At 39.8% G+C, this 27231-nt stretch overlaps 1 protein-coding gene across 1 annotated transcript in view; it reads left to right on the plus strand.

Annotated features, from left to right (window-relative positions):
- The first annotated feature begins 3481 nt into the window (after positions 1-3481).
- The window catches only part of ZNF205 (zinc finger protein 205), a 57611-nt gene continuing 33861 nt past the window's right edge, over positions 3482-27231 (plus strand). The window contains exon 1 of the mRNA XM_044677825.1: positions 3482-3608. Coding sequence (XP_044533760.1) covers positions 3482-3608 — 127 coding nt within the window. The remainder of the gene's footprint in view (positions 3609-27231) is intronic.

Raw genomic sequence — 27231 nt, forward strand, 5'->3', positions numbered from 1 at the left:
CCTGCCTCTTAAGCCTTAAATTGCAATTATTAATGTCATGATGTTAGTTTCAGTGGAGCAGAAAGTCAATGTTAAAATTCAACAAGTATTTGTAAAACAGTGTTTCAGTTCTTGCTAGGTTCTGGGGGTACAAAGACAAAAAGGACAACAATAGTTCCTGGCCCCAAGGAGTTACTTTATACAACACTTGAGTTCTAACTTTAACTTTATCTTGCAACAAATACTTCTTAAATGCTTACTCTGTGCAGAAGCCTGTCTCAGCTAGGGGAGGTTTAAAATTTTGATAAGCCCTAGTCCCTGCTTTCATGGAGCTCTCTGTCTATTAAGGGTATAAAATATGCAGAGCATATGATTAGGAGGAATTCTGTACAAGTTGACAAATTTGAAGCATGAGCCTTTGGTAAAAGATAGCTCCTGATTCAAGGAGTAGATTTCCCTCCTAACACTGCATTTAGGATGGAAAATAGATGTCTCTTAGATGGGGCTTGGGCCAGGGAGGATGACTCACCTATGGACATGGTCATACTCATTCGACAAATTTTTATTAAGCACCTACTTACTATGTGCTAAATGCTACAAGAGAAATGTACAAGCTAAAAAATATTTTTATGGACCATGAGGTCCTTCCCCTCATGTTGACAGCATCCTATTATGAATATCTATGTATGTGAGAATCAATGATACGATGATGACAGTGCTAGTAGGATATGAAAATGTAACAAGAGGTACAAAATTCATATTGTTCCACATTGAAACATTAAAGCTAAAAGGGCTTTTGGGTATCATCATGTCCCTCATTTTATAGAGAAGGAAACTGATACCAATAATAGGATAAATAAATAGTTCAAGGTTATCCAATTAGTTAGTGGCAGAGTCAGGGAGCCCATGTTACCTGAGAAGTCTCCCTTCTCTAGGATTCTTACCTAAGCAAGGATTAATTTATTTCATTAACTAGTCATCTCTGAAACTTTGGGAGTCATTAATCATAAAGTGAAATATAATTTGAGTAGGGGAGGGGAACACGGAATCATAGTGTTGTCTCTGAATCAGGGAATATGGGCTTTGTACTAGAGGCATTCAGGAGGAAGGAATCCTAAAATACTTTCTATGCTAAACAATTTTTTCTAAAGCCTACCCTGCTCAGACTAATTAAAACAAGAAGGGCCCTTAATGACCATCTTAGTTCAATTGTCTCATTTTATAGGTGAAGATAGTGAGACCTAGAGGGAAACCTTTAACCAAGGTCATTCAGGGAAAAAGCAAGAGTGGAGACTAGAACCCAAGTCTCATTCTGATTCTTAAGTCCGGAATATTTGCCACTTTAGCATTCATTGTTTATTTATCACCGGACTTATCTTCTATTGCTTATTATAGGTCTCAAAGAGAGCGATTGGGTCAGATCTCTAAAAAGAGAATAATGTGATGGGTTTTCTTTCTCAAGGAAAAATAAAGAGTTCCAAATGGTTCCTCAGAGCAGGGATGAGCTATGCATGTATTGGGGGAAGGGGTGGGGGAGAAAAAGGAAGGTGGAAGGCAATATGAGATAAAAAAGGAGAAATTCACTTGATATATACAGCCTTCTCTTCTAACATTCTCTTCTAACATGTTATAGAATTAGGTAGGGATTAGATACATAAAGCCTTACAAAATTAATAGAAAATAATCAAGAATCCAAGAAGCTATAAGTCCATTTCACAGAAGTTTCAGCTGCTCAGAGGCTCACTTTCTTCATGTTGTCCTAGAGCAGGCTTGCAAAAGGGAGGGCACTGGGCAGCTGGGTTACTATAGTATGGTGACCCCATCAAATCCACATTTCTTTTCTTTTAGAGCCATTTCCAATCTAGTTTGAGACAAACTCCTTTCCTTCCTACCCCCATCTCGTTCCCTTCTCCCTTCCTTCTCTCCAAACACCTTTGGTATATCTCAGGTTAAACACACACCCTTAGTTCCTCAGACTCACCTTTTTATGGGGCAGCACTTGGTGGGAGTTGGAGGAGAGGCAGAGATGGGGGGTTCCCCTGAAGGATTTTTCTTCCTTGGGATTCCAAGGATCAAGATCCTGCCAATTCCACTGAGGGGCTGTTCTGAGATGGGAGAACACATGGGAACTGTAACAGGAAGTTCCCTTCTCTAGTCCCATCCAGGTACTTAGAGGGTCTTCAGAGCTTTAACCCTTAATGTTCCAGTTATTAGGCTAAGAGCCTGGAGTGAAGAAAAGGGATTTATATAGTATCACACTGAGCAGACTCATTTCCTAGGGTTGGATATGCATGAGTTTTTTATGGGTTTCCCTCTGAATGATTCCACCTGTTACCTTCTGTTGTCAGCATTGGTTTGTACCATTCATTTACTAATTAATCACTAATTAATTACTAATTGATGTTGCCTCTGACATCTATTACTTAATCCAACTATCTCCTTGATTATCTATTGTCATTGTACCTACTTCTCTACTATTTATCTTAATTCCCCTGTCTCCAACTAAATACTAAGTTAATTGAAGGAAAGATATCATTGTCTCCTTCCTTCTGGCCCCTACAAGCTAGTGGTAAGGCTATCTATCTCTAATAATGATGCTCTCAATCCCAAAGCAGGTAAGAAAAGGAAAAAAACAAAACTAAATTGGAGGTTAGGGAAGTGAAGAGGGAAAACTGTTCATTTTGCTAGGAAGAGAAATGATTTGATTTTTATTAACAGAAAGAGGAAAGGTAACTATGACACCCTTTGTTGATTTCTATACTTTCGTGTGTAGCTGTGTCACTCAACCATTAAACTAATTCCCAAGCCTCTGCATCCCTGACTTTCCCGGGGTCTCCCAATTAATTACAGGAGTGTTTAAGGGCACTGACTTTTCAAATGTCTCTTTATCAAAAGTCCCAGTCCAATCCCCTGCCCCACCACCTTACGAGGTACAATACTAAACACTAGATGTGCGATAGTAGGACCAGATTTCAAATTTCCAGTGTGGTTTTATCATTCCTGATCAATGTGATTTTAGGGAAGTTACTCAAACTTCTCCAAGTCTTCTGTTTCTTCATCTGTAAAAATTTATCGGTTTTTTTTCCTTCCGGATGACCTTCTAAGGTCTCTTCCGGCTCCAAATTTATGATTCTATGAAATTGCATGAGACTTTAGCTTATGTCCTCTTGGAAAATCACTGTTAAGTGACTCGGATCCCCAGTTTCCCCTTCTATAAGAGCACGTAGCTTTCCAAGGACCAAAGGCTTGCTCTCATCCCAGTTGGGGGGCCCCGGGATGGGGCTGGAGTTGGGCTGGGCACAACTTGAACTCAACCCCCTTCGGGTTTTTCTCAGGTCTGGGTCTGGCCCCCTCACGTGCACTGGGGAGCAGCTCTGGAAAAGGCTGGGGTAGGGGGCAGAGATGAGAGCTCAAGGGCCGCCCCGGGCGGGGTCCGGAGCTTAAGAGGCGGGACGCAGGAGGCCCATTTTTGGAGAAGGGCCACTGCAGGGAGGGCTTGCTTATGGCTAGCTGCGCCGGCCTGCAGAGCCGCTTCCCCGCATCCGGACCCCGCGCGGTGAAGGCGGGCCCGGAGTGTAGCGACGCCGTCATCCCGGGGATCCTGGGGCTTCGGGCCTCACCTGAGTCGAGCTCGGGAGCCTGAAAGCAGCCGCGCGAGGGAGAAGGGGGCGGGGATAGAACGTGGTGGGCCCGGATGTTTAGAGGGAAGCGGGGGCGGGGAGGAGCCTGGAGGGAGGAGCAGAGATGAGAAGGATGGGGGAGGGGAGGGGAAAAGGAGTGGGGAAAGGTAAGAAAGAATCGGAAATGGGAGAAAGGATGGAAAGTGAGGGAGTGGGAGGGAAGAGAAGAGATAGGAATGGGGGAAGAGGGGAGGAGAGGACCAATAGAAGAGGAAAAAGTATGGGAAGGGAGAGGGGAGAAGACAGGAAAAGGGAGTAGGAAGTGATGTGGGAGGGAGAAAGGATGGGAAGAGACTTAGGTGGAGAGGAAAAGGGATGGAAAGGGGGGAGTAGGGATAAAAGGAAAGGGGAAGAAAGGGAAAAGATTTGGAGTGGGGGTTTTGGAGATCCATGTGTTGGGGAGGAGGGGTTTAGGATATTGGAGGGTAGGCACAGGTGGAAAACTTGAGGGAGGGAGAAATGGGTCCTTGTAACTAACTCTAGGTGTGTTCTGGCCTTCTGGACTTGCTTTTAAGATCTACCCACTAAATCAGTAATTTTTATTTTTTAAATAACAAAACATAAGGAAATGTATATTTAAAGGTTATCATGTATAAGTATATTTTATGGCAGGATCAAAATTAGGTAAAAATCATATAAATATGTAAGCAAAAAGCCAAAATAATCAAATAATTTAAAATAATTTTGAATATATAGCAATAGATTTAGAAAATCCCTTTGACAAAACCTAACATTTATTCATGAAAAAAGCAAAAACAACTCCTTCTATCATGCAGGCTTTTAGCCTTTTAAAGCAGTATTTTTTATAACCAGTTTAAATATAATTGGTTTCCTTTCTAATCCCATGTATTTTATGCATTGAGAAACATTATTTTGATAATGCATCCATAGACTTTACCACAAGAGGCCCCGATACAAAGAAAGTAAAGAACCCCTGTCCAAAAATATATACTTAATGGCCAGACTGCCCAAATATACATACCTTTTCTTGTTCCTCTTCCCTCCCTTTCCTGCCACCTTTTTCCAAGCCAGGAATAAGGCCCATGCCAGTGACTTTTGAGTATGTGGCCCTATACTTACCTAAAAGGAATGAGGGGCTTCTTTCTATAGGGATGTTATGCAGGAGAACTACAAAAAATTCACTTTCACTAGGTAAGGGCCATAGGGATCAGCCTTTTGTGAGTCCCACATCTTAGGATGGATATCAGTAGGAAAAAAAATCTTGCTAAGTGCAAGTTTTAAAAAATGCTTATCTTTTTTTTTTTTAAAAGACACAATTGATAGTGTTGGCAATTAAGGGCACCATGGCTAGTACATTAGGTGTTGTAAAAGAAAATAGTTATTTTTGAGGGTTTTCTTCCCCAAATAGTAATAGCTCATTTCTATAGAACATTAAAGTTTATAGAATCCTTTTTTAAGAGTCATATAGCTCGTGGGTATTAGAACCAAGAATCAAGCCCAGGATTCTGTGAATCTACATGACCATTATTCTCATTATACTATATTGTGTGTGTGTGTGTGTGTGTGTGTGTGTAATAGAAGGTAGGATTTTAGTTGGGGCTTAAAGGAAGCTAGGGAGGACAGTACAAGTATATATCATTTTATTGTGCTCAGATATTGTGGATTTTTTTTTAAACCGAATTGAAGGTTTGTGGCAACCCTATACTGAGCCAATCTATTGATGCCATTTTTCTAACAGCCTGTTCTCACATCATGTCTCTGTGCCACATTTCAATAAATCTTGAAATATTTCAAACTTTTTTCAGTATTATTGTGTCTGCTATGGTGATCTGTGATCATTGATCTTTGATATTATTATTGTAATTGTTTTTGGGTACTCCAAACCTATTCCTTGAAATACAGCTATTGAAATTCTGCTAGGTATGGCCCTACCATAGCTTTTTTTTTTTTTTTTTTTTAATTTTTTTTTTAAACCCTTACCTTCTGTTTTGGAGTCAATACTGTGTATTGGCTCCAAGGCAGAAAAGTGGTAAGGGTAGGCAATGGGAGTCAAGTGACTTGCCCAGGGTCACACAGCTGGGAAGTGTCTGAGGTCAGATTTGAACTTAGGACCTCCCCTTTCTAGGCCTGACTCAATCCACTGATCTACCCAGCTGCCCCCTCCCCCCCCCTCACCATAGCTTTTGAGTGTACCTCAGGTGAAAAATAGTCCCTGTCCTCATGGAGTTTATAATCTAATGGAGAGACAACTAGCAAACTATTAAATACAAAACAAGCTATTTTTTTTTTTTATCCTAGGACTCCATTCTAGGAGCATAGGGCCACAACCAGTAGGCAATGGGTCACACAGTTGCTCAGGGTCACCCAGCTGGGAAGTGTCTGAGCCCGGATTTGAACCTAGGACCTTTTGTCTCTAGGCCTGGCTCTCAATCCACTGAGCTAGCCCAGCTGCCCCTACTTTAAGTTGCAGTTTCTTTAGCAGATGTAGTTTTTACAGGGTGGGGTTGCTAGCCCCACGCCCAACCCTCCTCCTTTTTCATCCTGGCTAGGGACCATCCTTAGCCCAGGAGTGGTAAGGGTGGGCGATAGGGGTCAAGTGACTTGCCCAAGGTCACACAGCTGGAAGTGTCCGAGGCCGCACTTGAACCTAGGACCTCCAGTCTCTAGGCCTGGCTCTCAATCCACTGAGCCACCCAGCTGCTATAAACTTGATAAATAGGAAATAAAATTGACAGGTAAAGAACTGGAATTAAGAGATTTAAAAGAAGCCAGAGGTCAGTTGTCAGAGCCGAAGAAGAATGTTGAGGGTGGAGGGGAGAGCCCAGAAAATGCCAGGAGCAGAGAGATACATTTTGTTTATGGAACAGCCAAGAGGCTAGTGTCACTGGATTGAAGAATATGTGTGGGGAAATAAGGTGTAAGAAGACTGGAAAGATATTTGGGACTAGGTTATAGAGAGGGGTAACTGAAAATAAGTGAAAGGAGAGATAGGATGGAATCCCATTTTGTATTTGATCAATGGAAACCACTAAGTTTATTGAGTTGAGGTAGTGTTGAGGAGAGTGGTGCTCTGGTGGGTGAACTGATCAGACCTGCACTTTCTGAAAATCACTTTTGTGGTTGAATGGAGAATGGGCTGGAGTAGGGACCAGTGGAGGCAGGCAAACCCACCAGCAGGCATTTGCAACCATCCAGGTGTGAGGTGACAAGGACTTGGACCCAAATGGTGGCAATATCAGAGAAAAGGATATATTTTGGAGATGTTGTAAAAGTGAAATCAATAGACTTTGGCAACAGATGGATATGGGTGTTTCTCACCATTTTCTCGGTTTGAGAAATTAGCCACATTTCTATAGCATTCTACTGTTTAAAAATCATTTTCTTCATGGGATGACCTTTTGGGATAGTGTTACACAGGTGAAAAAACAAATTCAGAAGTGAAATGACTTCCCCAGTAACAAGGTTTGTAAACAACAGAGCCAGAAATTGAATTCAGAGCTTAAATCTACTACCTTTTTCCCATTATATCCCCTTTCCTCTAAAAAAATCAGTAATGAACTCAGTTATTTAAAGAAAGAAATTTCACTAGTTACAAATGTGAGTAAACAAATGCTTTATCCACATCTCCATGAGGAAACTTTAAAAGCCAGATACTTAATGCTGATTCCATTTTAACTTTCCTATTTATTCATAAACCAGAAAAGTTTAGCTTTTATTTTCTTTCAGTTTTAAAAATTTTATAAAATTTCAGAAAAAGCTCTTAAAAGGTGAATTATCACTTCTGTTTCTGATTTCATACACTTGTTTGTAATTTTCCAACATCTGTAGACATTTCTTGACTGGTTGTTGATTAATTAGATTAATTTACATCACAAAGAGATGATTGCAGGATGCTTTTGGAATTGGAGGGGTCTTGGAGGTTACAGAGCCTAGTCTGGCAACTTTACAAGTGAAGTAACTTGCCCCTGGTAGAGGGATCTCTTGTAGTAGTTCTGGTCAGGAAGTTTGAGCCTGGTGTCCTGAGCATGAGCTGGGCTACCAGGGCAGTAGCAATAGGTTTTGTTGAAGACTGATTTTATTGCTCATTGCTTTTTAGGTATAGATTTATCCAATCCTATTTTTTTATCCTGGATTCAATTTCTGGACCCTCTTTCTCCATACTCCTTCCCCCAATACATACACACATTATCAGAGTTTTAAAAATGACTGTTTTGTGTTATACCTTGAAATTGGTGGGTACTAATCCCAGTTTTTGTGCATTTTTGTCATTATTGTAAAAGATTTTTCTCTTATCATTTTTCACTGAATTTTGGTTGTGTATAAAAATTCCCTCATGTTAATAACTTTAAAAAGTAGGGGCAGCTGGGTAGCTCAGTGGAGTGAGAGTCAGGCCTAGAGACAGGAGGTCCTAGGTTCAAACCCGGCCTGAGCCACTTCCCAGCTGTGTGACCCTGGACAAGTCACTTGACCCCCATTGCCCACCCTTACCAATCTTCCACCTATGAGACAATACACCGAAGTACAAGGGTTTAAAAAAAAAGTAGATTATTACTGCCATTCATTTTTTAAAATATTTATTTATTTATTTTAAACCCTTAACTTCTGTGTATTGGCTCCTAGGTGGGAGAGTGGTAAGGATGGGCAGTGGGGGTCACGTGACTTGCCCAGGGTCACACAGCTGGGAAGTGTCTGAGGCCAGATTTGAACCTAGGACCTCCTGTCTCTAGGCCTGGCTCTCAATCCACTGAGCTACCCAGCTACCCCACTGCCATTCATTTTTAATTGACAACTTTGGTTTTTTGTTTGTTTGTTTGTTTTTGTTTTTGTAGTATACCTTTCTGAGAGGTCAGGAAAGAAGGGAACCAGGCACCTTCTAAGGCTGGGTGATGAGAGGTCACTTTGGGCAGAACATAAGACTGTGGAGGAGAGGAATGTGTATTAAGCCTGGAAATTTGGGCAGGAGCCAGATTATGAGGAACTTGAAATGCCAAACAGTCTTAACATGAATACATGTTGTATTTAACAAAGCCTTTCTGTGTCTATTGTTACATGCTCATTTATGTAGCCTTTGTTTTTCGTGGTAATATATTGTTATGAAGCCATTCTTTCATTAGTTATAAATCCCATTTAGTTGAGAATTTTGCTAATATAGGTCTGTATTATAATTTAATATTTTTATATCAGTTTCCATTAATAATATTGTTCTGTCACTTTCCTTCTCATCTTTGTCTTTGTTTAGTTTAAGGATCAAAATCATATTTTTCTCATAGAAGGTATTCAATATTTTACCATCTTTCACTGTTTTAAAATGTTTTTTACCCTATTATAGGAGTTACTTGTTCTTTAAATTTATTGTGACTCCATCTAGACTATTCCTTGACTTTTTGCCCAAGATTTCTTGAATAATCTTCACAGAAGAGGGCATCCAGCAAGAAACCATACTGTGAGGAACAGTTGAGGAAGTGGGTTTAGCAGGGAGTACAGATGTCTTTGGGGGGAACATGTTCTTTAGACACCTGAAAGGCTGTCCTTCAGAAGAGGGAGCCAAGCCTGGTATTTAAAGCTCTTCAAAGTCTGACTCACATGACTTTTTTTTTTTTTTTAAACCCTTACCTTCTGTCTTGGAGTCAATACTGTGTATTGGTTCCAAGGCAGAAGAGTGGTAAGGGTGGGCAATGGGGGTCAAGTGACTTGCCCAGGGTCACACAGCTGGGAAGTGTCTGAGGTCAGATTTGAACCTAGGACCTCCCAGTCTCTAGGCCTGGTTCTCAATCCACTGAGCTACCCAGCTGCCCCCTCACATGACTTTTTAGTTTTATTTCATATCACTTTCCTTACCTTTCTTCTCTAATCCAATTAAACTGGCCTAACTTGAGGGCAGCTGGGTAGCTCAGTGGATTGGGAGCCAGGCCTAGATACTGGAGGTCCTAGGTTCAAATCTGGCCTCAGACACTTCCCAGCTGTGTGACCTTGGGAAAGTCACTTGACCCCCATTGCCCACCCTTACTTACCACTCTTCCACCTATCAGCCAATACACAGAAGTTAAGGGTTTAAAAAAAAAACAAAACAACAAAATAGACTGGCCTAACTTCCATTCTCCTCTCCCTCAAAACATTCAATTTTTTGCTTTCTCATCTTTGTATGTGGACTGTATCTAGAAGGCAGTGTCATCTCACCTGTCTCATAGCTTCCTTCAGATAAATGCAGCTTAGGTACCACCTCCAATAAGATGCGGGTCTTGATTTCCCCTCTTAGCACTCTCTCTTGAAATTACTCTGTAGGGGCAGCTGGGTGGTTCAGTGGATTGAGAGCCAAGCCTACAGATGGCAGGTCCTGGTCTTGGGTTCAATATGGCCTCAGATACTTCCTCCTACCTGTGTGACCCTGGGCAAGTCACTTAATCCCCATTGCCTAGCCCTTACTATTCTTCTGCCTTGGAACTAATACATAGTATTGATTCTAAGACATGAAGTTAAAGCGTTTAAATTTTATTTTTTTGCTTTGCATATACTCTATACTTATTTATTTACACAAATCTTTCCAAAGAAAAATGTAAGTTCCTTCAGAGCAGAGATGCCTGCCCCCTTCAATGCTTTTTACATAATGGGCGCATAATAATGTTGAATTGATCTGTGAATTAAAAAAAAATTTAAACTTTTTGTTTGGAGGTTTTGCTTGAAGTTCAAAGATGTCTTTGAAGTGCATCTCTTTCCTTGACTTTTCAAAGTAAATGCCCTTCTGAGGTCTGTTTCTTGACTTCAGAATGAATACTTATTTTTTACTGGGTTCTTATCAGGTACATTAATTTCATATGTTGTTCCAGGTTTTCTTATTTCCCCTTTTTTTTTTCTTGAAAAATGGGTTGTAATCTTGATTTAAAAAAAATGTAACTTTTATATGAGAAATCTTTTATTAGAAATGTGTTAATTGAAATACGAGGTGTCAATCTTGAGCCCTTCCTTGTCTGGATTCTGCACATTCTTTCTATTTGTATTGCTAATTCTGGGATGGATGTTTTCTTAAAGATTTCCTGGTACATATTGTTCAGTTTCTTTTGTTTTTCTAAATTTTCTGAGCTGTCTGCAATCCTTTGCTGACTTTGCTGAGATCTATTCTTCTAGTCTGTCTCTTGAATCTGCATGCAATTTCTTTTTGGAATTCAGTCAATTAACACACATTTATTAAGCATCTAAACAGTCCTAGTCCCCGAGTATCACTGATTCTTTCCCTTCAATTTAGCAAGATTCTTAGCCATAGGAATATGAATAGGTTAATTTATATTTTGGATTGTAGGCCTTTATCAGATAAACTTGGTGTCAAGATTTTTTTCCCTTGGTAACTTGGTTCCCTTCTGATTTTCACTTAATTAGATTTGTTTATACAAAAACGCTTAAATTTTATGTAATCAAAATCCAAACATTTTATGTTGTATAATCCTTTCACCTTTTGTTATATGAACTCTTTCCCTATCCATAGATATGAAAGGTAATTTCTTCCTTCTCCAGTTTGTTTATGATTTGATCTTTTTTATCTAGGTCATAAAACTTTGTTTCCTAAGATAGACTGAAAACTCTTTGAGGGAAGAGATAATTCACTTTCCTCTTTGTAGTCATTGTGCCTAGGACATAATGAATACTTGTTGATTGATTATTATTTTAAGTTCATTTGTGTCTGTCTCTTTGTGATTCCACAGATTAGAGAAAGCCAGGCCCTTCTATCCTTCACTCTCTTAAGTCTGTCTGAGTTGTATTTGTTGTTTCCATGACACTATGTATCATCTCATCTTCTGCCTTCCCCTTTTTCTTTTGCCTTCAGTCTTTTCCAGTGAATGTTGCCTTCTTGTTTTGTAGCCATAATATTTAAACTTAAGTTTCAGGATTTGATTTTTGAGTGACTGATTGTTCAGCCTGATTAATACTCTCACCCCACATATCCATTTAATTATTCAATCTTATGATTTTTTTCATAACATCTTTCATATATATATATATATATATTTTTTTTTAATGCCCTTTTTTCCACTCACCTAACTACCACTCCAGTGTGGTCCATCATCATTTCTCACCTAGAGTATTTCAATGGATTCCTAATTGGTCTCCCTCCTTTAAGTCTCTTTTCAAAATAATCCATCCACCACACAGTGACAAAATGATTTTCCTACTGCACATTCCCAATTTGTCATCCCTTCCCTCAATAAACTCCAGTGTCTCTCTGTTACCTCTAGGTTCAACTATCAGTTCCTCTTCTTAGTATTTAAAGCTCTTCACAACCTAGCCCCTTCCTTTCTTTCTGGTTTTCCTGTATATTTTCCTCCTTCCTTGTTTGTTGTTGTTGAACTGGTTGTTTCCCATGCACAGCATGTTCTTTATTTACCTGGGCCTTTTAGAGTCCCTGACATTCTGCAAGATTCACCTCCAACATCACTTTCTATAGGAGGCCTTTCTCTGACTCCCTCCAACCCCAAACTCCTAAGCTATCCAAGACTTCCCCTATCTTGTAGCTAACTATACATGTGCATGTGGTCACTAGCACTGGAACAGAAGCATCTGGAGAGCATTGACAATTTTTGCCTTTTCTTTGTATCCGCTGGACACTTAATGAATATTTGTTGATTGATTAATTGATTATGAAAGAGCTTTATAGACTTCAGCAGTGGATCTGTGAGCTCTTTAATGTTGGTAGGTATTCCCTCATTATGCATGACAACCTTTCCATGCTTACTCCAGGTCTTAATGATATTTCATGGGTACCAGTACGGCACTCAGATTATCTCCTGTTATCCCTCTCACTACTTTACTTGATGAACCTCAGAAGTTCTTCCAGCTCTTAAATCTACGATCCAATGTTTATAACATTTCCTAAGTGATGGCTTTCATATTGCTTCTGAGTAATTTGCTGAGACTTGTTTATCCTTTGTGCTAGAGTCACTTCCAGTTTTGAGTCTTTGAAGCTAGCCTATAAGAAAAAAAGTTTTTCTTTTCTTTTCTTTTCTTTTCTTTTCTTTTCTTTTTTAAAGGGAGAGAATCTGTTTAGCTGATGCTTGGGCCTCTGGGAGGGACTTGCAATGGGAATGGGAGGAAGAGAAAGGAGCTTGTGGAATACTGGAAGGAGAAGATCTGGCAGTTGAACCCCTGAGGAAATAGCTTTGTTTAACTGAGACAGAACATAACAAGAGAAATCAATGGAGAAAATGCAGACAATTAAGAAGTCCTTTGTGGACCGAAATCTAAAGTCTGGAGGAGACCTAATCCTCTTTGGGTGACTGAACTTAAAGTATATGGAAGAAAGATAAGAATTTGAGTCAAAAGATTAGAGCAATTAAAAAGAAACCTGAAAAGACCATTGTATGGGCTCAAAAATATGGGTAAAATACTATGGAAATGAGAGAAACTAATTTAAATGGTAGAAGAAAGAGATGCTAGTTATGAGACCTTAAAAGTTTATGAAATTGTGGTATAAGAAACTAGACCCAGTTCCCATAAAGATCTTTTATATTTAAAGGGCTTGAACTTGAGACCATTCCTTTTAGTCATTAGGGGAAAGAGAAATGTGTGGAAGTTGGGTTCTGACAATAATAATAATAATAGCTGGCATTTATATAATACTTTAAAGTTCACAAATTGCTCTTATTTTTACTCATTTGAGCCTCACAATAAGTATTCCTGCTTTGCAAATGACACTTCTAATAACATCTGAAGGACCATAATATAAGGTTGGTCAACAAGCATTATTAAATGATTATATTACCTTACTGTGCTAACTAATGTGCTAGCTCACATTCTTCTAATGGAGGGTACAAAAAATGTACCTAGAATGTTGTGGGGGGCTTGAGGTGAACCCCCTGGGTTCGGGAAGGGTCCCCTTTGCAAGAATGCAAGACTCCATTACTTAGCTTGGAAATAAAAAGAGAAACTTATTCATTTGGAATTCATGTTGAACTTGGCTGGGAGAACAGCATAAATGGAAAGTGCCTCCTAGGAGGACAGTACAGATGGAAAGCTGTCCCCCAGAGGTCATCAATTCTGGGTTCTTCATACTCTTTACATGGCTTCAGGGGGAGTGCACTCAGGCTTGGGGGTGGGGGGGGTTGTTGGTTGGTCATCTGATGAGGTCTGCCTGAAGACACTGGGGGTAACCCTCCTAGTTCCGGGGCAGATGGATGAATGTCTGAGGTATTGTTAACTTGGAAAAAACACAGAACTATTAAATTGTATTGTTAACTTGGAAAAAACACAGAACTATTAAATAGTCATAAAAGCCACTCTTTTAATTAAGGGAAAGGGGGAACAGTGCTGACTAGGCCTCCACTCAGTGCCACCACACTAGATGACGACTCCCAGGAACCAAAGAAATCGGGGAACTTATATACCATTTGGGAAAATCCAGGGGCTGGGAAAGATGATTGACATTATCATACTGACAGGATACAATCAAGCCTGGGAAAGGAATTCTAATTAGAGGCTAGTGTGTAAGGGAAGGGGCTACTTACAGTGGATACTAAAGGACCATCCCTGCCCAGCCCAGGTGTGTCTTCCTGGGAAAGAGTCTCTGATACTATGGGGAAGACTACCAAAAACAAAAAGATATTTAGCATTTATGCTAGGGTCCATTATTCAGTCTGCAACTGCTAGCCCAGAACAGATTACAAGCTTTGGGGTTCTCCAACCTATAAGCTATTCCTAAAATTTGGGGTTCATCAGGTCTCACTAGGCCACAAGTTTGGGGTTGCTAGATTCCACATAGACAGTCTCCAGGCTTAGCCTGGAGGCATATCTCTATGTCCATCTCAAAACCTAAAAGACTAATCCTCTTAGGGTCTTTTCAGGTGTATGGTGTTAGTAGCCACAAGGGTGTAAGGGAGCAAAGGAATTTTCCTGCTTACAGTTTGGCCTAAAATACTTCTATAATTTGGGGATATAATGTCCCATGCTATAGAAGATTGTCTATAAAGAGTTGATGGAAGATAATTGCAGAGGGAGGGCACAAGTGGTGGGGAGGACTCAGAAAGGCCACTTATAAAAAGTGAGATTTGAGCTGAGTCTTAAAGGAATCCAGGAGGGAGAGAGGAGGAAGAAGAGCATCCTAGGAATGGGACACAGACAGTGAATAGGTACAGGATAGGGAGATTGTAAAAAAGAGGGGACATTGTCACTGTATCAAAGAGTATGTGCAGGGAAGTAAGGTATAAGAAGCTTGGAAAGGTAGAAAGGGGTCAGATGGTAAAGGTTTTCAAGTCAAAACAGAGGAGTTTGTTTTGGATTCTGGGGGTAACAGGGAGCTACTGGAATTTACTGAATGAGGGGTGACATGGGCAGATGTAAACTTTAGGAAAATCTCTTTGGTGGCTGAATGGAAGAAGGATGGGAATGGGGAAGACTGAGCTAAGAAGGCTATTGAAATAGTCCAGGTATAAGATGCTGAGGGCCCATATCTGAATGGTGGCTTTGAGTGAATGCAGAGAAGGAAAGGTGTGTGAGAGGTTCTATGAAGTTAGAAATACAAAGAATTGGCAATAGATTGGGATATTTAGGGCCAACGCAAGCAAGGAGTCAAAGATGACACCATGGTTGTAAACAGGAGTTACCAGGAGAATGGAGGTGCATGTGAGAGTGATAGGAAAGTTGCAAAGAAGGGAAAATTTGGGCATAAAAGGTAATGAATTCTGTTTTGAATATGTTGAGTTTGAGATTTTTATAGAACATCCAGTTTGAGATTTCTTATAGATTAACTGGAGGTTGGGAGAGAAGTTAGGGCTGGATAAGTAGATCTGAAAATCATGTGCATAGAGATGATCATTGAACCATGAGAGCTGATGAGATTACTTAGCTGAGAGAACGTAGAAGGGGAAGAGAAAGGCATCCCAGACAAATCTTTGGTCATGACTTGAATGAAGATTCCACAAAGTAGACTGAGGAGAGGTTAGATTGGGAGGAGAAGAACCAGGAGAGAGGAGTGCAGGAAAACCTAGAGAAGAGAGAATATCCAGAATAAAAGGGTAATTACAGAAAGATCATGAAAGATGAGAGAGGTTTTTTTTTGTTTGTTTTGTTTTTATTCCGATGGAATGTGAATTCTTTGAGTTGACTCCTTTTTTGGTTCCGTATCCCTCAGCAAGCAGCACAGTGTCCAGCCTATGACAGAAGCTTCATAAATGTTTGTTGAAATGTTAGAACAAATTAAACTTGAATCTTCAAATGAGGAGGTAAAAGAGAGAAAAGTTGAAAACCCCTTCGGGGTTGCTTTCCTGGTACACAGAACTGGTTGTACATAAAAGAGAGATGCCATCGTCCTCAGGGTCCTTTTTCCTCCCCTCCTGCCCTCCTCACAACAGGAGCCAAAGTGCTTAGAGCTCCCTCCCTGGTCACATTCCATGAGTTAGGTGGTTAGTAGCAGAAGGTGCCAGATGAACTACTTTTCACTGAGGAGGTAAGGACTGGAAATAGCTCCATGTATTACACCTCCTGGAGACTCAAGGAGATGCCACCAGAGAGAAAAGTGCATGCGCGATGCTGCCGTCCTTCCCATTCTGTCTCCATTCATATTGGATGGTAGCTTTTAGACCTTAGATGTCCTCTTTGCCAAAGCAAACTACTCTAAACGCTTGAGAGATTTCATTCTAGCTCATCTTCTCTCCGTCATCCTCACTTCCTAAGGAATCTTCAGCCTCTCCCCAGTGAAGGCTAGTTTTAAGTATGGGTGAGAATATCATCAAGCTGTGTGGGACAATGAAGGAGATGGTGTATTCTGTCATTCTAAAGCTGGAAGGGAAGTTTGAGATGACTTAGGCCCATGTTGGCCCCACTCCTCTGCCCAACAGCCCAATGGGAGTGCTTCCCCTCTCCCCTGCCTGGGCTAAGGCACCAGGCTCACATGTGGCTGAGAGCTGCCATCTGGACAGTCTGTCTCTAAAAGACTCGCCATCACTGCCCTCGTCTAAACTCATTTTATGATTGAAGAAGGCCACACATCTATGGATGGTGACCAAAGTAGAATATGCTTAAAGTGGATGTCAGTTCATGGCCTATTAAGTAATTGTCATAATATCATGACATTAAATTTGTTTTTCAGAATGTATTTCTGAAGTTATGAAAATTAGAAACCAATGGAAAAATGTGATTTGGCAAAAAAAATAATATTAAAAATTGATGAGTTATTAAGTGAGGTCTAGAGGGAAGGTCATTCATTACCAAAGAGGAGGAAATAGTACTTAAATTGGACTTTAAAGAAAGTTAAGGATTCAAAAAGTGAAGACAGGGAGCATATGAAAAAACAAATCCTTCAATCATCTTCTTAGTTGGCAGGTGATGGATAGGCATTATGACACAGTGTTGAGGGGCAAGAGGCAGGAAGAAAAGAATAAAAAAAATCAGGCTCAGCATAGTGAAAAGTTGCCAGTTCTTCCCCAAAGAGATAATTCCAGAAAATCCTCAGGGCTCATCTGATCGAGTTGGGAAAGATGGTTATTCCAAATAGGAAAGGCTGAGCATGCTTGCACCATATCAGGACATGATGCAGCATTCCAGGACCTGGAACTCGGATGATCAGCATCTCTTGACAGAAGGGAAATCGAGAGAGTTTTTTAAAGGCCATTAAATCTGGCGATTAAGAGGTCTTTGGTAACTTTAGAAAAAGTAATTTCAATTGAATGATTAGATTGGAAGTCAGACTGCAAAGCTTTTAGAAGAGAGTAAAAGGAGTGGAGGAAGGGAGACACCATATAGAGGGCTTTCTCAAGGAGAAGAGATGCAGGGAGAGCCACAAGTGAGGGTTTTTTAAGGATGCAGGAAACATGCATTTTTATAGGCAGCAGTGAAGCAGCCACTGGATAGAATTTGAGGATGAGTGGGAGAATGGAGATGATAGAGGGGATAATATAAAGAGAAGACTGAATGGAATGGGATTGAGGGTACACGTAGACATGTTGACTAGAAGGAGGATGGGGTGAATGAGGAGAGTCTGAAGACATGTGGAGTTCTTAGTGAATAATTTTGATTTTTTTTTCAGTGAAATATTTCATGGAGGCCTTCAAGAGAGATGAAAAAGCTTGGAAAAGCCACTGGTGAGTGGGTGTGGAGGTGGGAGCCACTGGGGTGAGGAGGGGTGGGATAGTGATTTGATTTGGGAAGTATAAGAGGATTACCGTGCTACATTTCAGGGCACAGTTGAGCTTATGTACCATACATTTGTAGTGGACTCAACATATATGCATGATTTTCTCTTGCTTAGTTTTAGCAGTATGTGAATAGGAATTAAGGCATTGGATGATGGGAGTAATCTAAGGTTGGGTCTGGACCAAAAATGTTCAGTGATAGGCTATGGGGGCAAGGGACTTAAGTATAGAGAATAGCATTAGACCTAAATTAGTTCATGTGTAAGGCCCAGTGCCAATGTCTTGCATATGAAAAGAAAAAACTTCTACCCTCAAGGAGCTTGCATTCAAAGTGGGGGGCAGTATAAGCATATATATTTATAAGTGATTTGACATTGCCTTCTCCAGATCATTTTACAGATGAAGAAACTGAGGCCAACAGCCTTAAATAATTTACTCAGGATCACATAGCTGGTAAGTGTTCAAAGCCAGATTTGAACTTGTGAAGATTGGTCTTCCTGATTCTATCCACTGTGACACCTAGTAGCCCAGAAAGCTGTAAATAATTGTTTTAATCTTCTCTAGTTAAATGCTTTTTAATAGTTGATGAACAGTGAATACAGTGGGGTCTTGTATCTTCTGTCCCTTTCTGTCGACTATATGACTATAAGAATATAATCACACTTCCTATCGGGGTGACCTTGGGCAAGTCACTTAACCCCAATTGTCTAACCTTTACCATTCTTCTGCCTTGGAATGAATACTTAGTATGTATTCCAAGACAGAAGATAAGGGTTAAAAAAAAAAAGGTCATCAGGTATAAATAGATCCCTTACCAAGCTTTCTATCAATTTATTTTTGTCTACTAGAGATATAGCATTTCATATGTTCATATTGCTCAGAATCTTCTCTTTGCAAATGAATTTTGATTCTAGGTCAGGTGCTGGCAAATTTTCTGTAAATGGCCACCCACATAGCAAACATTTTAGGTTTTGTGGGTAAAGAGGAGAAAATCTGGGCAGTTATGTTGGCAATTTAATAAAAGAGAGAAAACAAATTTCTACAAATTTTTGACTAAATTCAAAGTATAATGGTAATGTACAAAATTTTTATAATGTTGGCCTACCGATTAGAAGAATGCAATTCTTTTGGGGAGGGAACATTTCATTTAATTGAGGTTTAAAGTTAACGTTTCCTAATATCAAAATCAATGATAAATGTTCATCTATTAATGCTGTATTTTAGATATTTATATATTGAATATATTTTTATATACCTCTTTATATATTCATCTTTGAAAATGTCTTTTCACACAGATAGGTACTGCCAAATCCTGATATCAAATCCACAAGCTTATTTTTTTTTGGCTTTTGTTTTTTTTAATCCTTACCCTTCTGACTTGGAAAAAATACTGTATTGATTCCAAGGCAGAAGAGAGGTATGGGCTAGGCAATGGGGGTTAAGTGACTTGCCCAGGGTCACATAGCTAGGAATTGGCTGAGGCCAGAATTGAACCCAGGACCTCTTTTCTCTGGACCTGGCTTTCAATCCACTGAGCCATCTAAGCTTATGATTTTAATTGGACCTGAAGACTACTTTTCTTTAAGAAGTTTATTTAGTCTGGACATATTTCTTCAGTGCTGGAAACACAACTTAATTAACTAGCTTCTAGTAAGCTTGCTTACCTAAGAAATGAGCCACTTTATTAAATTATTTTGTGTGATGCCACATTTTTACTTTTAATTTTTAAAACATTTAAGATAAAACTTACATTTTTGAATTTTTCAGAACCTTGCTATACTGCCAGCTGAGAATATTGATGACTGCTTAGTATGGGTCTGGTATAGGGGCTTCTTTGGGCTGTGCTAGAGTGCTGGCTCGGTAATTGCATAATAAACACTGTGTATAACAACATTTCATGATAAACAGTGCTTTGACATCTAATTGGAAAACAGCTCTCAGCTGCTGGTTCTGGGTCTGGGACCTCCTTGGCTGCTCAGTGCTGCTCCACCCCCTCCCTCAGCTGTGTGCCTGCCTTCAGCCTGCCTTCAGCTCCTGGAGCAAGGAGGACCTCTGGTGGGCTGTGGCTCGCCAGATGCCCCTGCCACTGACCCTGGACCTGGCTGCTGGCCAGCCAGGCCTACCCTCCTGGGAGTCAAATTAATTCGAATTTGTGACTTTTTTGATCACCCAGGTAACTAACTAGATGCCAGAGAAAAGTACTCCAGCTATCATTGGGAAATCGAATTTTTACTGGTTGATGACACTTAATCTTAGTTCTACTTATGCCTTTTTTAAATACCACACCACGTTGAGCCCCTTCTTATGATGAAGAAAAACTTAAGTAAAACCAAGAGAAAGATCAAATGTGACAGTGTCATTTCCTACATTTAAAAAATATATTTTTTATTTTCCCGGTTACATGTAATAACAAACTTTTACATGTGTTTTCCAAAATTATAATATCCAAATTGTCTTTTTCTCTCTTCCCTCCCGCCTCTTTGAGATGGTAAGATTTTGTAAAACATTATTTCCATCTTGGGCATATTGTGAGAGAATACTCACATAAAACCAAAATCCAAAAATAAAGACAAATAAATGTAAAATAGGATGCTTCAATCTGCATTCAGACTGCATGAGTACTTTCTCTGGAGGTGAATAGTATTCTTTGTCATAAATCCCTCAGAATTGTCTTGGTTTAACATATTCCTCAGAATAGCTAAATCTTTCACAGTTGATTATCATTCAATAGTTATTACTGTGTATGACTTTCTCCTGGTTCTGCTCACTTCATTCTGCATCAGTTAATGTAGATTTTTTTTTTTTAATAACCCTTATCTTCCATCTTGGCATCAATAGTGTGTATTGGCTCCAAGGCAGAAGAGTGGTAAGGGTAGGCAATGGGGGTCAAGTGACTTGCCCAGAGTCACACAGCTGGGAAGTGTCTGAGGCCAGATTTGAACCCAGGACCTCCTGTCTCTAGACCTGGCTCTCAATTCACTGAGCTACCTAACTGTCCCCAGTTAATGTAGATCTTAATGGGTTTTTCTGAGATCATTTTGCTCATCATTTCTTATAGCACAATAGTATTCCATCACAATCATATATCACAATTTGTTCAGCCATTCCCCAATTGATGGACATCCCCTCAGTTTCCAATTCTTTGCCTCTACAGAAAGGGCTACTATAAATATTTTTTTTACAAATAAATCCTTTTCTCTGTTTTGTTTTTATTTCTTTGGCATATAGACAAGTAATTGTATTATTACTCAATCAAAGGGAATGGATAGTTTTATAGCCCTTTGAGCATACTCAGAATTGTCCTCTGGAATGGTTGGATCAATGAGCAACTCCACCAACAATGTATTAGTGTCCCAATTTTTGTCCCATTCTCTCCAATATCTATCATTTTCTTTTACTGTCAGATTAGCTAATCTGATAGATATGAGGTAGTACCTCAGAGTTGTTTGATTTTTCATTTCTTGAATGAATAGTGTTTTAGAGCATTTTTTCATATGACTATAGATAGCTTTGATTTCTTTATCTGAAAACTGCTTGTTCATATCCTTTGACCATATGTCAGTTAGGAACATTTCCTATATTTCAACAGCATTTTAAAATTTACAAAGCGACTTCCTAATAATGCTCTGAGGTAGATAGTATTCAAATACCCATATGAACCTAATTCATGGACTTAGATGTTCCCTCTAATTGTATAGTTTATAACACATCCAGGCCTGTCCACCCTGTGCAAGCCCATCCAAGGTTTCCCACAGGTTCACCACAGAAAGATCTTCTTTAAGCCTTATAATAACACTATTAGCAGAGAGATATTTTAAAGTGACCTTTTTTATAATTAAAAAAAATTTTTTTTTACCCTTACTTTCCATTTTGGAGTCAGTACTGTGTATTGGCTCCAAGGTAGAAGAGTGGTAAGGGTAGGCAATGGGGGTTAAGTGACTTGCCCAGGGTCACACAGCTGGGAAGTGTCTGAGGCCAGATTTGAACCTAGGACCTCCTGTCTCTAGGCCTGGCTCTCAATCCACTGAGCTACCCAGCTGCCCCCCAAAATGGCCTTTTTTAAAAAGAAGTTTGGGATCCTTAAAGGAACTTGGTAGTTTCATCTGGTTTTCCTTAACTTGTTTAATTCCAGGCCCAACACATCCATTTGTATTCTCTGTATTAACCAGCAGCACTAGGGCTTGTCAGTCCAGCTGCATGTTATAATCTAGGCAATAAGATATTTTTCATCCACCGAGTTTTTCTTAGGTGGAGAATCAGGCCAAACTCCTCTTTTAGGAGGCTTGCTAGTGTTTTACAGCTTGGTTTTAATTAGAACAATGTCATCCACAAACACAAGGAACTATAAGATCTCACTATCAGTCAGTAAACTTTTATCAAATGCCTACTATGTGCCAGGCACTGGGTTTAGCCCTGGGAATAATAAGAAAGGCAAAAAACTGCCCTCTTTAGGAGGTTAGAATTGAATTGCTTATTGATTAATTGGGCTATTATAGTAGCCTGAGACAATCCTCTCTCCAGTGTAGTGCATCCTCCATTCAGCTACCAAAATGATTTTCCTGAAGCATACATTTGATCATATCATTTCCATACCATATTCTTTCCTGGATCAAATACAAAATCCTATTTGTTGTTCATAGCCTTTCCTGGCCTTTCCAGGCTTCTCACATTCCCCTATGCACTCTTTTGGATCCTGTGACACTTGACTTCCTTGAATTCAGCATACCAGATGCTCCTCTCACCTCCAGACATTTTTTTCTGGCTGTCCCTTATGCCTAGAATGCTCCTCATCTCCACCTCCTGGCTTCTTTCCAGTCTCAGTTAAAATCTTACCCTCTACCAGAAGCCTTTCCAAGTCCCTCTTACTTCTAACACTTTCCTTTTGTTAATTCTTTCTATTTATAATGTACATAGTTGTTAGTGGCGTGGGCATTGTACCCCCCTAACTCAGGCAAACTGTAAACAGGGAAATTCCTTTTCTCCCTTACAACCTCTGGACTCCCAATCCAAAACATCTGACCTTGAGGATTACCCTCCTTTGATTGTCCTATTGATTTGAGATGGGCAAATAGACACACCTCTTACATCTGTCCTCCAAATCTCCTGAACCTTCCCTGTGCCTTGGGGCAAACCTCCCTCACTCTTTGCTTTAGTGCTTACCACTCTAGAGTCATGTCTTCACTGTCATAAAGAGTATAAAAAACCCAGAATTGATGTCCTCTGGGGGACAGCTTTTCCATCCATTCTGTCCTCCCAAGGAGCAGCTTTCCATCTTGCTGTTCCACCTTGCTATCCTCCTGGCCATTCTCAACATTACTTTCTAAATTAGTAAATTTATCTTTATTTTTAAGCTAAGTTTTGGAGTCCTGTATTCTTGAAAAAGGTATTCTTCCTGAACCCCAGGGGTTCACCTCAAGTCCCCCATAACATTGGAACACATTTTTGCTATTTTCTCCATTAGGTTAAAAGCTCCTTGAGGGCTGGAACTATTTTTTTTTTAAACCCTTAACTTCTGTGTATTGGCTCCTAGGTGGGAGAGTGGTAAGGGTGGGCAATGGGGGTCAAGTGATTTGCCCAGGGTCACACAGCTGGGAAGTGTCTGAGGCCAGATTTGAACCTAGGACCTCCCCTCTCTAGGCCTGACTCTCAATCCACTGAGCTACCCAGCTGCCCCCTGGAACTATTTTTTGCTTTTTGTTGTATCCTTAGCATTTTATGTGACTGGCACATAATAAATAGGCACTTAATAATGCTTATTGACTGATTTTACTGCCTTCATCATCCTAAGCTTCTTTGATTCTTTAGGGTTTTCTAAGGAAAATGTCTTGATATCTGCAAGTATGGATAGTTTGTCTCACATTTATCTTTCCTTTTGCCTCTAATTTCTTTGTCTTGTTGATTTCTAGAAAAAAGTCAGTAAGAGGAGCAGTTGGGTGGCTCAGTGGATTGAGAGCTAGGCCTAGAGACAGTGGTCCTAGGTTCAAATCTGGCCTTGGACACATCCTCGCTGTGTGACCCTGGGCAAGTCACTTGACCCCCATTGCCTACCCTTACCACTCTTCTGCCTTAGAAGCAATACACAGTATTGATTCTAAGTTGGAAGGTAAGGGTTTAAAAAAAAAGAAAAAGAAAAAAATATCAGTAAGAGGAGCAGTTGTAGGTGGCTCAGTGTTTAGAGAACCAGGTCTCAAAATGGGAGGTCCTGGATTCAAACTGGATGACTGGGCAAATCACTTAATCCCAATTGCCTTACTTTACCAATCTTCTGCCTTTGGAGCCAATACTTAGTATTGATTCTAAGAAGGTAAGGGTTTTTTTTAAAGTATCAATAAAAGTGGGGAAAAGGGATTTCCTTGCCTAACTTCTAAATTCAGTTTAGCTTCTAGAGTTTCTCTACCATACCACAGAAGCCTCTTCACCTTGGAAATTCACTCCACCCCTGGACTTCTCACACTGGAATTCCATTCCTCCCCTGGGGCCCCTTCCTCTGACTGGCTGGTTCTCCCAGGAGCCTCTATTTTAAGGAGGATGTCCTGGCTAACCTTATTTTCATTCTTTCTCTAAAGCATGTCCTCTGGCTGATCTCCTGTTCCTTCTCTTTCAGCTTCCTTTTAAGGGTCTTTTTCCATTTGAATCTTGAATTGAATTGAATTGAATCTCAAAGCTCTTTAAGGGTAGGAAATATATTTCTTTCTGCTTATATTTGTATTTCTTGTGCTTAGCACAATGCCTGGTACATATTAAGCACATAATAAACAAATGCTTATTGACTGGACTTGATCCATTGCATATAATGCTAATATTTTATTTATAGTGTGCTCTTTGTTCTGTTTTTTAGTCCTTCTATGTTTATATTTTCAAGAGGTTTTAGCATGAATGAATATTTACTGTGTTTCTGTTTCTATTGATATAATCTTGTGGTTTGGGAATGTTTTTGTTTTCAACATGATTAACATTTTCCCCAATGTTTAACTAACCTAGTATCCTTGGTGCAAATCCAGTTTGATCTTAGTGAGTAACTAATTGGATAGACAGACATTGTAATAGTCTTTTGTTGTTGCCAGGATTCTATTTAATTTTCTGAATCAGGTTTCCGGGTTAAGATGGCGGCAGAGTAAAAAGCAGTTGCTTGGACCTCTTCTAACCCACGCATATAGGACTCCTCAAGAAGACATAAAAACAAACCCAGACGAATGAAGGGACCCCACAACAGGGTGCAGCATTGAAGGTACGTGGAATCGGGGCATTTCCATGCTATAAAGGGGTGAAACAGCTCTCACTAAAACTGAGCAACCCCCTCTCCCCACACTACCTACAGTGTCAAAGCCAGTGCAAAAGAGTTAGAGCAAGTTTGGGGCACCCATTAAGTCATTGGCAGCTCACCAGGGCCTGTTCCTGAGAGCAGCAAGGCTTAAGATCCCAAGAGGCTAAAGAACGCGCACGGACTTTGAACACAGACCTTGAGCACAGACGCAGGCGAAGGCAGGGACGCAGGCGCAGGCTAAAGGGCTGATCCTGAGCGCAGGAGTGGACCTTGAGTGGGGACCCAGGGCAGAGGGGTGTTTGACTGTGGAAGCAGCACCCTGAGACTGTCAAAAGAGCTTCAGGCAGAAGAACTAGCAAGGAGACCACCAGGAGGCTTGACCCAGAGAACAACTAGACCTGAGACTTCAGGAGCCTAAAAAGCACAGACAGACCCTGGGCATGAGCATAAAGCTGAGAGGGCACCCAGCTCACACAATGGCAAACCAGAATCAGGAACCCCAGAAGAGAAAGATGAAGAAGAAACCTTTAACACTGGACAACTTTTACACAGAAAAAATCCAGACAACAGAGCAAACAGCAGAGGAGAACAAACAAGTAACCATATTCAAACCTTCCCAAAACAATGAAAACGGGTCACAAGGTCTTGAAGAGTTCAAATCTGAGATTATGAGAAAGATGGAAGAGATCTGGCAAGAAAATAACAGCTTAAAAGGCAGAATTTCACAATTGGAAAGTGAGGCAAATAAATCAAAGACCAGAAATGACCAGATTGAAAAGGAAAACCAAAAGATTGTAGCCAAAAACCAGTCTCTAAAGGCTAGAATTGGGCAATTCGAAAAAGATACCCCCAAATCAAAAGAACTGATAAGCAAATTGGAGACCAAAATCAAACAGCTGGAAAACAGAACAGACCAAATTGAAAAGGAAAATCAAAAGTTTATAGCAGAAAATCAGTCCCTAAAGACAAGAATTGGGCAAGTAGAAGCCAATGATCTATCAAGACAGTAATTTTCTGAATCAGTATTCACTAGTGTTATTGGTCTGTGATTCTCTTCAAAATAAATCTTTAAATTTTAAGAAGAGACTAAATTGTGTTATAGGTATTAATTGTTCTTTAAAAGTTTGACATAATTCTCCTATAAATCTATTGGACCTAGATTTTTCATGTAATTCTTTCATAGCTGGTTCAGTTTCCTTTTCAGAAATTGGGTAACTTAAGATCTATTTGGTGTTGTGTTGTTTTCGTTATTCACTTTTTAAAAAGTCCTATTTACATTTTTAATTTTGTTGCCATTTACAATAACTTCAGGTAATTTTTAATTATTTTCTATTCTGATTTCATTCTTTTAAATTTGTCCATATAATGTTCTTCCATCCTTTTAATCTGGTTAGCTTAAAGTTTGGTTGACTTTTGCTAACCCTTTTCAAAGAAACAGCTTTTTATCAGTTCTATGGTCACTTTTCAAAATGTCCAAATGTCCTCTTTTATGTATATTATTTCATTAAAAAAATTCATATTCAGTTCATTAATCTCTGTTCCCCCTATTTCATTAATGAAGAGTCAATTCTAGATTCCAACTGTTGGAAGAAAATTAAAACAGCAAATAGAGATCACCCAGAATATGCATGCACATAGGCAGTCTTCATGGGGTCTAGAACTAGGGGAGATATGCTTTCATTCATAAGGATGAAGAAGGGAGGAACTTTCCTAGTGACTCCATGTTATCTCATGGTTATCAGAAAGGCATACAATAAAAACATTCCATGGTTTGGGAGAGAAATTGCCATATCTGTTAGTAATAGCTTTGGCTATTAGAACATTTATGGAACCATAAAACAGGGTAAGATGCTGAGGTAGGTGAGGACCTGGGACAAGATAGAAGGACTTTACAAAATGGAGTAATAGTTATGTTGCTACCTACTTTGAGATGCATGATTTGTTTTTAACAATTTCCAAATCAGTGTCATTCCAAGCAGGTCCAAGCAGCTTATGGATAACACACAGACCTTATAACATACATAGAACTAAAAAAAACAAGCAAAATAACCATAGGGTGAATAATGAAATCCGATATAACTGTAGTTTTAGGGCAGCAAGTCCATTTGCAGTATTCCTTATCTTCAGCATCTCCTGTATATTTCTGAAACATCTGTGAATGGGTCCAGGCATGTTTGTGGAGGTATTTCTTTGACTATCTCTAGGTTCCCAGCCACTTATAGAGATTCTTTAGGTA

The sequence above is a fragment of the Gracilinanus agilis genome, chromosome 1, assembly GCF_016433145.1.
Source record: "Gracilinanus agilis isolate LMUSP501 chromosome 1, AgileGrace, whole genome shotgun sequence".
Taxonomy (NCBI): Eukaryota; Metazoa; Chordata; class Mammalia; order Didelphimorphia; family Didelphidae; genus Gracilinanus; species Gracilinanus agilis.